Genomic DNA, 15,511 nt, shown 5'->3' on the forward strand with positions numbered 1-15,511 from the left:
AATGCTTTTAAACCTTTTAATAAAAAGTTTCGCCTCTTTAATCGTTTTCAGTTTACAAGAAACAAATAATTTCCGACTTACCGTAATTGCAAACTTCTCGACAGCAAAAACCGAAAACAAATGATGAAGCAATATCCAAGCTTGATTGCGTAATTTAAACAAAACGAAAGAATTCTTTAAGTTTCTATATAAAGTTAACTTTTGCGATTGTATCTTTATAATACCTCCGGCTCGACGGACCATAAATTTTCATGCGATGGGTGCGTAGTCACTATTACAAATACGTAACTCAAAATGAACGAAAAGTGGAATATAATATAATTATTTTATTTTACTATTCTAACCACATGCAAGCCATCGTTCCAAGTAATAACTTACTAGGCCTGCAACAACAACAAACAGAGCCAAAGTTACAGGGTTGTTATATCATAAATAGGCGCCATGCAAGACGCCAAGAAGAGAAAACATGAAATACTTTTTGAGCTTAACTATGCTAAAGACGCACCACCACCACAGTGAGCAAAGCCTTTCTAAATGTGAGTAATTTAGGAAACCTCTTCAGTAAGGTTAGCCGATTTGTTCCTGAACTATGACTGGCTATTTGTGTAACAGCTCAGGTCAACAAATCATCTCCCCTAAATTATTTAACTTAAAATGTTGCGTTATTAATGTGATTAAATGCGCCATCTATTACCTTTTTGAGTTAAATTGCTCTTAAATAGCAACATTGTTAATATATCTTTAGAATAAATTTGTTTTGAAAATATTTTCCTGTTTAAAGAAAAAAAAAGAAGAGTTTAAGAAGAAACAGTTTAAATTTCTTTTGTTTTATCCAATATACGATTTGATTTTCTTAATACTATTATGGAAAACAAAGATCTTTCAGTTCGCCAATGACACGTATTAACCTTAAAACAACACACTAGCGCTTTGTAATAATGCAATGACCTGTATCCATAAATATCTGGAGCATGAATTGACCTCAAAACTTAGATCTCGAGTCAATACTTGCAATTAATTCTGTACTAACAAGGTTGGTAGCAACTGAATTAGTTTCACTGTTGGTACAAAATGCTCTCATTACTGTTAAATCACTATACTGCCTTTTCTTATGCTCACTGAAAAAATCCTTAATTTTTCTTAAGCCCACTATTGTAGAATTAGAATATTTTACCAGAAGTTCCATAATATCTTAAAAACAGAATATAAAGATAATAAAAATCTAAGAAGTGTAAATCCAAAAAATAAATCCATCATGCTTTTTGTGAACAAACTCTCCAAACTTCCCTCATAAGCAGTGAATTTTCGAAGGAAATCACCCGAAAATAGCAAAATCACTACAGCTTAGATCAGTGTCAAATACACTGGCTAGAAACAGCCTACGAACGCAATCCTGAAAAGTAGTCCTTCCGGAGTAGAAGTTATTTTAAAGCTATAATAAACACAAGGCAAAACAATAACAATATTCAAACGTGACTATACGAGGAATATGACGCAATCTGAGGCTGAATCAACTTTGAATGATACAGAAAGCGCATATCTTTAGTTAAAAATATCAAATGTAAAGACAATAGTAAATGATAAGATGGCGACATTTTAGACGAGATTTATTAAAATTTGAAAAACATCTACACTAACTATTGCGTTGCGTATCCCCGAACCATAGCCCAAACAAAAGAGTAACTTTTGGTGTTCTCATTTTTCTACTGAAGTATAAAACAAGTTCTCCTTTGAGTACTCAAACCTCAAATAATTACATAAATGAAGCAAAAAAGTAACGCTAGACAAACGTAAAACAATAATGGCAGACACACAGCTTTCTTATTAGAAATTTAATTATCGAAAACAATTCACACTGCACATTAATCACAGTACAAGAGAGAAACACCATAAACAAAGGTACGATATAAAGCAAAAAGAAGCAAGTGAAAAAATTTTTTACAATAGAAAAAAATTTACATGTCACATCATACATTATTGTCACACATTAATTATACAAATGGAAATTGCATATACAGCACATACAGTGAAAGAGAAAAATCAATAATTTATAACACAGAAAAGTGTGCGCTTCACATCATTGATTACATATGAAAAAATCGCAAATTTTGAGGGAATAAATAGGGAACAGCCCTATAGAAGATTGTCAGGAAGGGTAAATAAAATAATAAATAATGAATAAGTATAATTAAATACAACGTAAAGAGATAAAAATTTTAATAAATTAGGTTAAAATAATGGCAAATAGTGAAATAATAAATTTAAATGCCAGATTTCACTTTGTCTGACTTGATTTCTTTCAAAACTGAGTAGTACCAGAGCCAGGTTCCAACTGGTTTTAATCTCTAATTTAGAGCTTGGGCCTAAAGTAGTGCACTAAAAATTACCCAGCTTTCAATAATTAATCTGAACTGAAAAGGGTAGAGAAAATAATACACATGATTTTGTTAAATCCAGTTTTATAACTAACCCAATGAAGGGAGAAAAAAAAAAAAAGAAAAAAAAACCGCAACCTTACATTGACACAGAATTTGAATAAACCCAGTCAATTTCGAGGATGATGTCCCTCTTCATCAAAATAGTGCCATTAAGTAAAGTATTCTTTTATGAATGTGCACAACATAAAAGGAATTCAAGGAATTCAATAACTGAAAAAGTTATGTGGGTAATTTTTGCAGAATGAAAGTGAAAATTTGGTTGAGTAACTATCATTAACTGACAAAGATTCGCTTATTTATTTCTCTTTTTCGAACTTAAGATTCCTGTTCTTTAAATTTGAATTCAGTTCTTGGAAAATTTATAGAACTGGTATCAGTTTGGTTTGACATATATCAGCCAAATTAAAAGCATTCATTTAATAGATACATGTTAATAATAAAAGTTAATACTAATATTAAATGCGAATATTTACAAAAATTTGCATACTTTAGTTAATATTTCAGTTTTTTTTTGTGTTTAATTACTGCTTTCCTTGATTGAGACTACCTTCATTTTCTCTTTGCTCCCTCCACTGGATTATGAATAAATGTTTTTTGCTCTTAGCTTTAAAAAAATGATGGCAAACAGAAAGGGATACAAAATTCTCAAACATGAATTTAATGAATACCCTAAGCTGAGATAGTGTTGAAAAATCATACTGACACAATTCCAGTTGACAAATCATACTGTGTACCAGGATCTTGATCTTCAGAAGAATGCACTCATGATATGCTGATAAAACACGGACATGAAAATATAATGGGAGAAAAGTATCTTATTTAAACAGAAACAACAGATACTCTGGACAAATAAAACAGACTGGCAATATTTAAGATGGATGAAGACTATTTTTAAAATTTATAACTGAGCTTATAGCTTTCTAATATGTTTGAGTTTGAATATAATCTTTATTTTCTTCCCAGCATGCGTAATTTTATTGTGATTCAACTTAATTCTTTCTTGTCTGCTGCATGCACTTACTTTAGTTCGTTCAAATGAATTTTCAAAAAATAATCACAAAAAACTTCATTAGAAAATATTATACACTTTAGAAGAAAACATTTAGTGTAAGTAAAAAATGATATCTAATTTACAGAAGACATTAAAATGCAGTTATTTACACGAGAAAAATTTCTCAGTCAAACATCTCCCATGAATGCACTTGTCTTGCATTTTGTTATCAAAGTTTCATTTTTTGCTCTTTCGCTTGCAGATTACTGCACTGCAACAAGAAGCAATAATCTACAATCACAGAAACATTTCAAAGATCTCAATAACTCTTTTGCATTTTTCCAGTGGCTCAGCAAAACATTGTTTTTATTCCTCACCTACAAACAGTACAGTACAAAACTATACAGTACATAGATTTTTGCAAAAAAGATCTGAATGAATTTTTTATACTCATGAGTTGCTCAAAGACTGGAACTTTACAGCATATCTTCAAATATGGCCACACACTCAGTGACAGACTCTATGTACCGATTTAATGTTAATTTAATTATTATTAAATATATGTTTGATGAAAATACTTTTCTTCAGCTTAGTTTATAATAAAACAGACAAACGTAACATAATTTTCATAAAAAGTGCTTAAAAATATAACACAATGAAATAAATTATAAATTTTTATGTGTTGCTTATACAGTCAAAAGTCGTTAATCCAGACTCATCGGGACTTCGGCGATTCCGGATTATAGATCATCAGTTTAAATCTGGTAAGATGGCATGCAGAAATTATAAAATTAAAGATATGAAACCGTAATTTATGAAATAAAGAACAATTATGATCTAAAGGGTAACAAAATTTACAAAAAAAAGCTTAATATTTTTTTGTTTACTTTATTAAACATTTCTTTCAATGTAAGTTGTTTAAGTTGCTTCGTTTTTTACATGATAATACATTCTCTTTAATTCTATAAACAGACATAATTTCTTGTTCAGTTACAAAGTTCCGCTGTTCAAGTCCTATAATTGCTGTGTCTACTGACTAATTTGTCAATCGAAATTTTTTCGTTTTCAATAACCTCTGTTACTTTCTTCGCTATCAGAAGCGAATTATAATGACGAGGAATTTGATTTAAATCATATCAAAGACGGAGTACATCCAGATGAAATACTACATTTAGAAAGGAATTATATGCCAAATAAAATAAAAACATCTGCCGTGAAGATAAGGATAGTGCTGAGAGATCAACTTCCAATTCATTGCGCAGCACCCCGCCGCGTTAAAGATAAACAAAGTTTAGATAAACAAAAGATATGCCTTTATCCATTTTTTGCAGCAATTCCACTTTTTTTTTTAATGAACTTCGGAACATACTTTCGCTTTGTAGATCCTTTACATATTAGTAAATATATATCAGAAATTCTATTTGACATAATCGAAAGTTCAAGCTTACTTTTATAAAATTGCTCTAATAGTCTGCAAAAAATAATAAGCCGGGTCCAATTCGAAGATTAAGGAACAATGCAATCTGCAACATTAACTGAAATAGATAATTAGATAATTTTAGCTTAGCTTATACCGTCCGTTATACATTAAACGCGCACTCGTAAACATATTTTGCGCATGCGCACAAGCATATTCGCAGCCGTAAAGGTCTTACGCACATGCGCCAACGCGACGCATGCAAAGAAAGTTTGTAGCTTTGAGGTCCGTATTATAGAACATTCCGGATTATGGGTGTCCGAATGAACGACTTTTGACTGTATATTCTATTTTGTTCATCAAAATATCATCATGATAAATTATACATCATAACTGCATAAGCAAATATTAACATACCTCATATGTTCAAGTAAAAAAAAGGGGGGAATGGGCAAATTTGTGAGGAAAAAATTACTTAAGATTTAAAATTTTCATTGAAATCAAAAATATTAAGAATTGCTAAAACCTTCAGGAAAAAAATGTTTTTCATCATAGGTCTGAATAATTAATTCATAACAACAAATTTGGCAATGATTCTCATTTCTGGTCACATCATCTAACCAGATATGAGATCTAGTTTAGATGATGCAACACATATCTCAATCTAAATATTCTATTCTTATTAATCTAAATATTAATAAGTCTTTTACCATGCAAAAGAATGCAGTTTCCTGCTGTACAAGATTATGAGTTAAATGATGTAAAAGTCTAAACATGTATAAGTCAAAAATTAAAAATATTTTACTTCAGTACATTAAAAAAGTATACAAATTTAAGATTAATTATATTTAATAATATGTATATAAAATAATTATATTTTATTATTATAACTAAGAAAACGTTTCTATTTATTTTGCTATACTCGCATAATGCTCATATTTAATATTCTCAGCCCTTTCAAGTCACATAATTTCATGTGACTAACACTATGTCGACATCCTCACTAAAAATCTGAAGACCTATGTGCTATTCCGAGGTTACCTTTTAACCTTTCTTGGCTTCCTATTCATCATTCTTCTATGAATATCTATAATGAGTATTCATTTTTATAACACTTTAATGCGCAGAAGAAACACAAATAAAAAGGGAAAAAAAAGAAGCTTCAACTATAACGTGAAAGAGAAATATATATCTAAGATGTTTGTCTATTAGCCAGGTGATTTAGGTAAAAGATTTCAAGATGCTGAGGAACAAGGAAAGTAATCATTCATCAAATACAGCACCCTCGTTAAACTGAGAGATGGTGGTGCCACATTAATCACTAGTCAAATTTCTAGATGTATGAAATAACATTACAGCTGGTTCTGAAGTACTCAAATCAAGCTGTCTCTAATTCCATTCTGCACAGATTGCTTTCATATTCACTGCCAATGTATTCAAAGGTATAATAATGCCATAAAGTCCAACGATATCGTTTTTACCAATATTAATTAAATTTCTTACTCTGCTGTTTTCCTTGTATGTTTAATATAATACACGGACTTTATTCATATAACAAATTTATAAGAATGTTAATAAACATTCAAGTCTGCAGCAGTTTTAAGATTTCAAAATGTTTATTACTAAGTTGGCTAAGATCAAGATCAACAGTTAAAAAAAAATTGTTTAAGCTTTTGATAAAGTTACTAAGTTGGCCAATACCATTTGCACTGGGCTAATAGACAAATACCAAAAGTTTTTATATGTGTAAATCAGCCATTTTTTGAAACTAAATATAATTTAAACTGAGAACATATAAAACAAAAACAAATATTTTTAAAAATTTAATTAATTTTAGAATGATTCATTAGAGCTTTCATCTGTATCAAGCACATCAGATTCATGAACAATGCTCTTGAAATCATTATAAATGATTTCAGGTTTATTTTTTGTAGCAGAAGCAGTTTGAATTAACCTTGCAAACTGATCTTTAGACATGCTACAAAAACGAACATTCATTCTTTGAAGTGATTCACACATTTTAAGAATTAACACTAAGAAGTCTATATCAACACCTGAAAAACCTAAGCATATATACTTTAAAATGTTTCTCTGACAATAGTTCAAAATTGCATTTTTCAACTGACTATCATTTACTCCATTATACAGCACACACAAATATTCTATATTTGGACTGGAATTCAGTATTGAACAAAAGGTGTCTGCAATTAATGGTCTGGGTGACTCTGAAGTGTACATAACTAACTCTTTCAAACGTTTTAAAGTTGGAATGCAAACTTTCTTTTTATTCTGTAGGTCAAAATCTTCCGGAAGCTGGGAGGTTAGGTCGCAAACATTTTTCACACTTTGTAGATCAATATACTGCATACGTAATTTTTCTAATCTTTGGCAATTATCTAATAAAACTGACGCAGAAACTGAAAACTTCCCCATCATGCACAATGCAGTTAAATTACCTCCTTTTGTTTTTAAAAAATCATCCAGTTTTATTGGCCTACGGTTAGGTAAAGTATGTAATGCTATGTATTCTAGTTTAGGAAATTCACAAAGCAAATCTATATGCTCTTGTACGCATATTCCACAGGACAATTTTGTTACATTTGGACAAAGAACACTACATATGATTAAAAACTCTTCAATTTCAGATGGATACATGCTACAGAAATCAAGCTCAGTCAAAGAATATTTTTTAATTGTCTCTAATTTATCAATAATAAGATCATTTCTATGCAAAGAATATAATGTCTGTGATAAATATAAGCAATTAAAAATTTTAAGAGATGGCATATTTTTTAGAATGAATGCAATGCTTTCCTGTACCATCATTGCATGTTTTAGAAACACTTGACGACGAATATTGCTGTAAGACTCAAATCTGCAACGGCAGAAAGATCTATCGCCTTCATCACCAATATCATTCTCATATCCAAAATGCAATTCTTTAAGATTTACACATGTAGAAATACTTTTTATAGTTTCATTATCACATCCAAATGCTATATAAAGGTACTTCACATTTTGTAAAAGTCCTATAATTTCTTTCACTTTGAGAGGATATTTAGAAATTATTCCTCTGTTAAAAAATACCTTCACAAGACCCTAAAAATATTAAAAATATTACAAAAATAGCAGATTTTATCTAAAATCTTTCATTCACAATAAAATGAACTTTATGTTATCAACAAAAGTAGAAAAAAAGCATTTTACAATGCAATACAGTACAAAGTCCAAGATCCAGAATCATCAAGGCTTCTTTCAGATTTGAGAAGTTCACTGATTTTAGATCAGCTTAAATCTTAAAAATGACATATGGAAATGATAAAATTAAAAACATGAAAAAATTATACATGAAACAGTGAATCATTTATGCTCTTAAGAGGATTAAAATCTAAAAAAAGAACTCAATGTCGCATTTACTTTATTATTAAACTTTCTTTTCAACATAAATTGTTCAAGCAAGTTTTTTGGTTTTTGTTTTTGTGTGTGTGTATGTATGTGCATGTTAATATTTTCACTTGATTATTATTAATATTCTAGAAAGACACAAATTCTTGTTCATTTACACTGTTAGTAGAGCAATTGCTGTCTTGAGAATTTTCACTAATAGTCAATGAAAATCTTTTTACTCTCAGTAACTTCTTTTTATGATTTTCTTCATAACTGGTGGAAATACACGGGCGTAGCCAGCTGAAGGGGGGGTGTCCGCTACGACACCTTCTACCTATTATAGCATCTTCAAGTACACTCATGTCCATAAATTAAGGATAATTCGGAATCACGCGGAAATCAAACTGTAAAATAAATATATCACCTGTAAAATCACTACACACATCTTCAAGAATCATATGCAAATTTCAGGAAGTAGCCAGATGACACCGATAGTACGTCACAATGACGAGAGTGTAAGAGAGTGATATATAAGGAATACAGACAAAGAAGTAAAATTGTTCGCAGGCGCTTTATAAGCATTTCAGTGCAATAACCGAATAGTTATGACACAAAGGACGCATTTGGATGATTTTTTATGTGGTAGAATTATCGGCCGTCTGGAATGTGGGCATACCCAACTGGAAGTATCAGACGAACTTGGAATTGCCCAGAGTGTCATCTCCAGGCTTTGGCAACGATTCCAAGATGATGGTAATGTGAGAAGACGTTACAACACAGGTCGCCCCAGAGTTACAACGCCGAATGAAGACCGGTATTTGGCAGTTACTGCCAAAAGAAACAGGCGGAGCACAGCCTCAGACCTGTCTTGTCAGCTCTCTTCAAGCACTGGTACGACAATTTCAAGGCAGACCGTGTACAGACAGACGCTTAGGGCAGATTGCTCTATATGCTCGTAGACCTGTCAGATGTGTTCCACTTACTGCAACTCACTGTCGCCTGCAGTTAGCCTGGAGTAGAGAGCATGCATTGTGGACACTGCAACAGTGGGCTTGTGTGATGTTTTCTGACGAGTCCAGGTTTAGCTTGCAGTCTGATTCTCGCCGGACTTTCATATGGGGAGCTCTAGGTACCCGTTACCACCAAGAAAACATCATAGAACGACACCGTTATGGTGGTGCAGAAGTGCTCGTTTGGTGTGGAATTATTCTGGGTTCCAGAACTGACCTGCATGTTCAAATTGGAACCATGACAAGCCAAATCTATCGGGACGTCACTCTGGAACAACATGTACGTTTGTTTCGAGGCGCAATGGGCGCACAATTTGTGTTTATGGATGACAACGCCCGTCCTCACTGTGCAAACATCGTAAGCGAATGCCTTCAATCGGAGGATATCACCCGTATGGACTGGCCAGCATTCTCATCGGATTTGAATCCAGTAGAGCACCTGTGGGACATGCTTGGCTGACGAGTTGCAGCCCGTCAAGCTCACTACATGTCTACCGGAACTTCAGAGAGCATTTCTTTTTGAGTGGTGTAATATCCCCCCAAGATCAGATCGATAATTTGATACTCAGCATGCCTAGGCATTGTACGGACTATATTGCATCGTCTGGGAGACATACAATGTATTAAGAATCATACCAACCATGTAACATTGGTTTTTTATAAATAGTTTTTTTTTTTTTTTTTTTTTTTTTTTTTTTGTAATTTGCTCCAGGGAGGAAAAATTGCTAATTTTTTTAATAATATCAAACATATAGCATCTTTTTTTGCTCTTTACCTTTTGTTTAATAAATAAGCTTTACAAATAAGTCAAATTTGTTTTGCTTCTAACTCTTCCTTTGCCTGATTTTGCATTATCCTTAATTTATGGACATGAGTGTATATGGGTAATTATTATGCGATGAATATATTATGTTAATGACAGTTATCTTAATATAAATAATAATTGTATTATAAATTTTATTAATAATAAATAATAAAATTTTATTAATAATAAAATTTTGTAACATAATTATGGATATACTGCATTTTGTTATCATATTCATAATTATTATCTAACAAACATAAATGCATAGCTCAATTTTTTTGTTTCTCACCTTAACCGCTTTAACCTTCATTAAAACAATTTTAAAAAGCATAATAAAAGAAATGGCAAATAGCAAAAATTATAAATAATAATTATGCTCGTAAAAGTACTTTTAGTATTTTATGTTCATTTCTGAGGTACACACCCACAAACATAAAAAAAAAAAAAAAAAAAAAAAAAAAATTGAAATTTGTATTACTTTGGTTTCATAATTCTCCTATAAAGATAAATAAATATATAAAATCTTTATTTTTATTGTACATAATAAAGATATTGAAATAAATACATAAATGTAGTAAGTGCACCATTTATTTTAGACTATTTCTGGAGAGCTAAAAAGGTAAAGTTCATTAAGTAATATGCAAGGAAAAATCACAAACTAAACCGATTTCACTATCATCACTATCTTGACAGAAGCTGTGCATTAGAAGAAAGAAATTTGTGTCCGGCTGGCCACTCATTGCTTGATGCAACATTATTGAAATGACGGTTTGATGATAAAGGTGAAAGCTTTCTATCGCAAATAATGACAATTGACAATATGAATTAAAAATTTTGACCAGAATTGAAATCGTTGTCAACCCAGTGAAGTGCATTCTCTTCACAACCTCAAAAATTTCTCCATGCTCAACCACTAATTACATAAATGATGAATTTTGTTTAAGATTATCGTTGCAAAAGATGAATTTTGTCTAAGAATCGTTGCAAAAGATGTGAAATGGGAAAAAATGTGTTTCAGATGCAGAGTGTTAACTGCAGCATTTTAGTGCAAGTGATTGCAAAAAATTGCATAAAAGTGACCTAACATGTTTAAAGATGGAGAATTAACTTCAAAACTCGCTTATTAATGGGCCAACTATAAAAATCTCAGATCTTAAATTTTTCCCCAGATTAGAAGAGCTCTCATGTGAACATCGATTTCCCTCCATGAAAGAGGTTTTTCGATAGTTACCCTAGCTATTCAAAGACTGAGTAAAACTAGTATCCTAGGAGGAATAGCCAGAGCCATAGACTTAATAAAGCTCTAAGCTATTTGAGCTAGGGGACCCTTTACGTCCAGATATTATATGTCAGTGCCAAATATGATTTTTGGATACCTAAAGGGCTTTTTGGGAGGCCCTAAGCCATAGCTTGTATACGTAAATCCGGTATAAATTATGTGTATACGTAAATCCTGCACTGGGAATGGTATGACTTTGCCCATATAGAATAGCAAATGTTCCAAGACAATGGACCATGATTATCATTGTAAAGCAAGGAATTTTACACATAATGTAAGCAGGAACTATCTGAAATAAAATTAATCGGAGTTTAAAAACATTCAAGAGCATTAATTTTAAACTGTCCCCATGTAAGTATATTATATGATATCCCAATGTCCATTATCTGCTCTAAAAGTAACATGACTGTGATAATAATTGACAGAAATAGAATTATTTGCAATTCTGTTTGTTATTCTAATGATAAATTTGTGGCGCAAAGCTTGAAATCAATTAAATTGTTACATACATAATACACTTCAAGAAAGCAAATTAGTAATTAATAAAAATCTGCATCATTGCATTACTTCTATTTCAAAATGCAATTATATGTCAAAAATTAAGCTACTGTTTATTGAGATTAAAGTGCCAAAGAGCCACATGCTGGCCATGTCTGGTATATAGTGCTGATGGATGCCAGCAGGAGACAGGTATATTGCCCTACTGGCAAAAAGGAACTGGGCCAGATACAGTTCAGCTAGCGGTAAATGAGTTTCTTGCTGCTACAAGATAGTGGATCTCCCCAAAAAACTGCAACCTGATGCTTAGGAGAAGGAGGATTGTACACCTGCAGATCTGTTGTGCGTGTTCTACTGGTCAGACAGCACCATACTGCCCATCTGCAATGGTGTTCTGAGCATCGCAATTGGATTAAATAGGACTACGTTGCATAACATTTTTTGATGGGAGTAGCTTCAGTCAGTCATCAGCTTGAAGCCACTAGCTGATCTAATGCAAGAGTGGTACTGCTTATCATATACAAAATATACAGGAAAAGAACCTATATCTGAGAGGCAGTATCATAGTAATGACAGAACACTCCTGTATACTATATTTGCAAATGGGACAATGACCAGCAAACAATACACTGATGCAATTTTACAGCCTTGTGTTTGCTTTTACTGTGGTGCTTTTGGTGATAAATTTGGTATTTTAGTGTAGTGTATACTAAATGTATATGCTACACTATTCACAATGCTTTCTATTTTATTGCTGAGTGGCTTAAAAAACTATTCAAAGACTGGTGGATTGCTTACCGATGACCATTCTTCAGAATCTAAATCATCCAAATTTGCACTTGAAAGTCTTGGTAAAATTAAAGCCCTACAACATTGTATAATTTTCTAATCACTAGAATCACCATATGTAAGCTCATTCACACGGGAATAATTTGACAAACTATTTAGCACACAATTCCTCTTCATCACATTCTATTCTACTGTGGCCCATTTCTAGGAATTTACTGCAAAAAAAGCCAGGTTATTGTTAAAAAAAATCACTCTGTTACCCAAAACCTGACTAATAATTCGTAGAAATAAAGTTTTCTCATTTCTTGTACATAAATAACAATCTGCACAAAATGAGTTTAGTCATTCTACGCACTTTAATAACAATCTGTACAAAATGAATTTGGTCATTTCTTGCACTTTAATAATAATATGCACAAAATGAGTTTAGTTGTTTCCTGCTTAAGATGTGTTAACATAATCTAAAATGAACAACAGAATTTGGAGTTCCTGTGATTTCTTAATGATATAATCAATAACACAAGCATCCACACTAATGCTTTTGTCAATATTTATAGAATTATTTCAAAGAAAATTTTACTGTTCTCATCTGGGACTAAATCAAACTTAGCTATTTGACATTATACATTTTTAGTCCACATTTTAATGCATTTAATATATTCTATTCTAATCTACTTAAAATATTGTTTACTGTTACTTGCGGCATCCTGATCAATATAATAGTCACCATTGCTGGCTGCCATATCATTGAGCCAGGGTTCCAATCCCAGAGAAGATTTGGATGTATGTGAATACCTTTGTGGCCTGGGGGCACTTAAAATAGAGGTGAGCCAAAAGTCCTCTCAAGTGGTCTGATGGTAAAGGAAGAGAGATGGGAGACATTGAAACCCATCTTCTGGGAGATTCTCCTTTAAAACTGGAGCAAAACTGGTCAAAGTCATAACATCATCTGCAAAGTGTCTAAGGTCTATGCCAATGACAGATATAATCATATGCTCCTTGCCAAGATAAAATCCATAGACTTGTTCTGATGTTACTGTCAGAAAAGTCACAACTATTACTTGCTTACATAAACTAACACCTTCAAATAATACTCCTGATATCAAAAGGAAACTAAAATACTAACAAATGTGAAGATAGTATTTCATTACCTTTTTCAACCAGACCTACATTTTATTCTCTGACTGTCATTTATTTCACAATAGCTTTCATCATTTTTACTTATTCTAGCTACATTTCATCATTTTTTATGAATTAAAAATATTCATTGTTAAAACATGCAATAATTTCTTTGCACAGTACATTATACGTGCATATCTATTATCTAAAAATCGTTAAAATCTTTTTGAAATAAATATGCTAAAGTCTTGCAAATTAAAATTAATGTTTTCTAGTCCTTTCACCTTCAAATTACAAGAAATCAACAATAAGAATAACCTGTAAATATAACAAAATGCTTCATTTAATTTAATTTGATTCTAATAAAATATGTAGTATTTTAATAGCATTTATTATCACAAACTAATGCCTACTTAGCATATAAGTGTGGGATTTTAAAACCATACCTTAATATTTCCCTCGCGCGCTGTTTAATTTTTAGCTATTGACTGCACGAGTGAAATTGATAGAACTCTCACCACTTTTGTTTAATGAGAGGAGATGTAAGATGTTGTTTTATAGATGTAAGATGATATAGATCTTGTATTAACAGATAAACGGTGTTATAGATGCTGTATTAATAGATAAACGATCTTATAGATGTATTAAGGTTTCATTAAATGTGTTTTGTTTGAATATGAATTGTGATTTCGAGTCTCAAGAGAACCCACAAAATTGGTGTCAGAATCGGGATCAAATTACAAGCAACAAATAGAGGAATATGAAGCAATATTGGATGACAGAAGGAATATTTCTGTTAATAGTGAAATCGATGCATCAACTGCTCGAATTTTCAACGAGTCTTCTTTCGCTGTTTTTGATGAAGATCATGAGGTAAAACAAAATATTAGTAAGTCGTCAGTTCAATTTCCGTTTTCACAGTTTTCAAATATGTATATAAATTTTAATGATCTTGAAAGTTTGATTTCTAAATTTGATGGTAAATTTCCGTATAATTCGGTTTACAAATTCATTGAAAACTTTGAGGATGTATCTAATTTGTTAAAACTAAATGAATTGCAGAAACTGATATTCACCAAAAGATCTTTAACTGGCAAAGCAAAATTATTCATTGAAATTGAAACGAAAATTTATTCATGGAATGCACTTAAGGCTTTATTAGTAAATGAATATGGTATTCAGTATAATTCTGCTCAGTTACATGAATTATTATCAAAACGTAAAATGCAGCAAAAAGAATCTCTATATGAATATTTTTTGGTAATTAAAAATATGTGTTCTAAAGGTAATATTGAAAACGCCGCTTAATTTGAATATGTTATTAATGGTATAAATGATTCTACATTTAATAAAGCTATTCTTTACGGTTGTAAAACTTTGGCAGAATTTCAGGAAAAACTTAAGATATATGAAAAAATTAAATTAGATAATGATAAAAATAAATCCGTTAAGCCTAATTCTAAAACCAGAAGCAACCATTTTGAAAGTAAAATAAAAACAAATATTCGTTGCTATAACTGCGGAAATCTTGGTCATGCGGAGAATTTCTGCAAAAATAAGAGCAAAGGAAAAAAAATGCTTTCGTTGCAATTTATTTGGACATGTAGCTGCTTCTTCCAGTTTGATTCTAGTAGGCTTGGTAACAATAAAGTAAAACCTATTGGTTATTTTAAAGGTTCTATATGAATCGATGATTGTAAAATTAAATCAAATATTTATGTTGTGCCTCAAGGAACAATGAAAGAAAATGCCATTATTGGAAATGAATTGCTTTCGCA

General features: G+C 31.4%; 1 protein-coding gene across 2 annotated transcripts in view; it reads right to left on the reverse strand.

Moving 5' to 3' along the window:
- Positions 1 to 311: 311 nt before the first annotated feature.
- The window catches only part of LOC146995918 (uncharacterized), a 43,836-nt gene continuing 28,636 nt past the window's right edge, over positions 312 to 15,511 (reverse strand). For both annotated transcript variants that reach the window (XM_085822249.1, XM_085822250.1), the window contains exon 3: positions 312 to 7,945. In XM_085822249.1, coding sequence (XP_085678375.1) covers positions 6,680 to 7,945 — 1,266 coding nt within the window. In that variant the 3' untranslated portion in view covers positions 312 to 6,679. The remainder of the gene's footprint in view (positions 7,946 to 15,511) is intronic.

The sequence above is a fragment of the Stegodyphus dumicola genome, chromosome 8 (assembly GCF_044657685.1).
Source record: "Stegodyphus dumicola isolate Sdum_Otavi_A_Nest chromosome 8, ASM4465768v1".
Lineage (NCBI taxonomy): Eukaryota > Metazoa > Arthropoda > Arachnida > Araneae > Eresidae > Stegodyphus > Stegodyphus dumicola.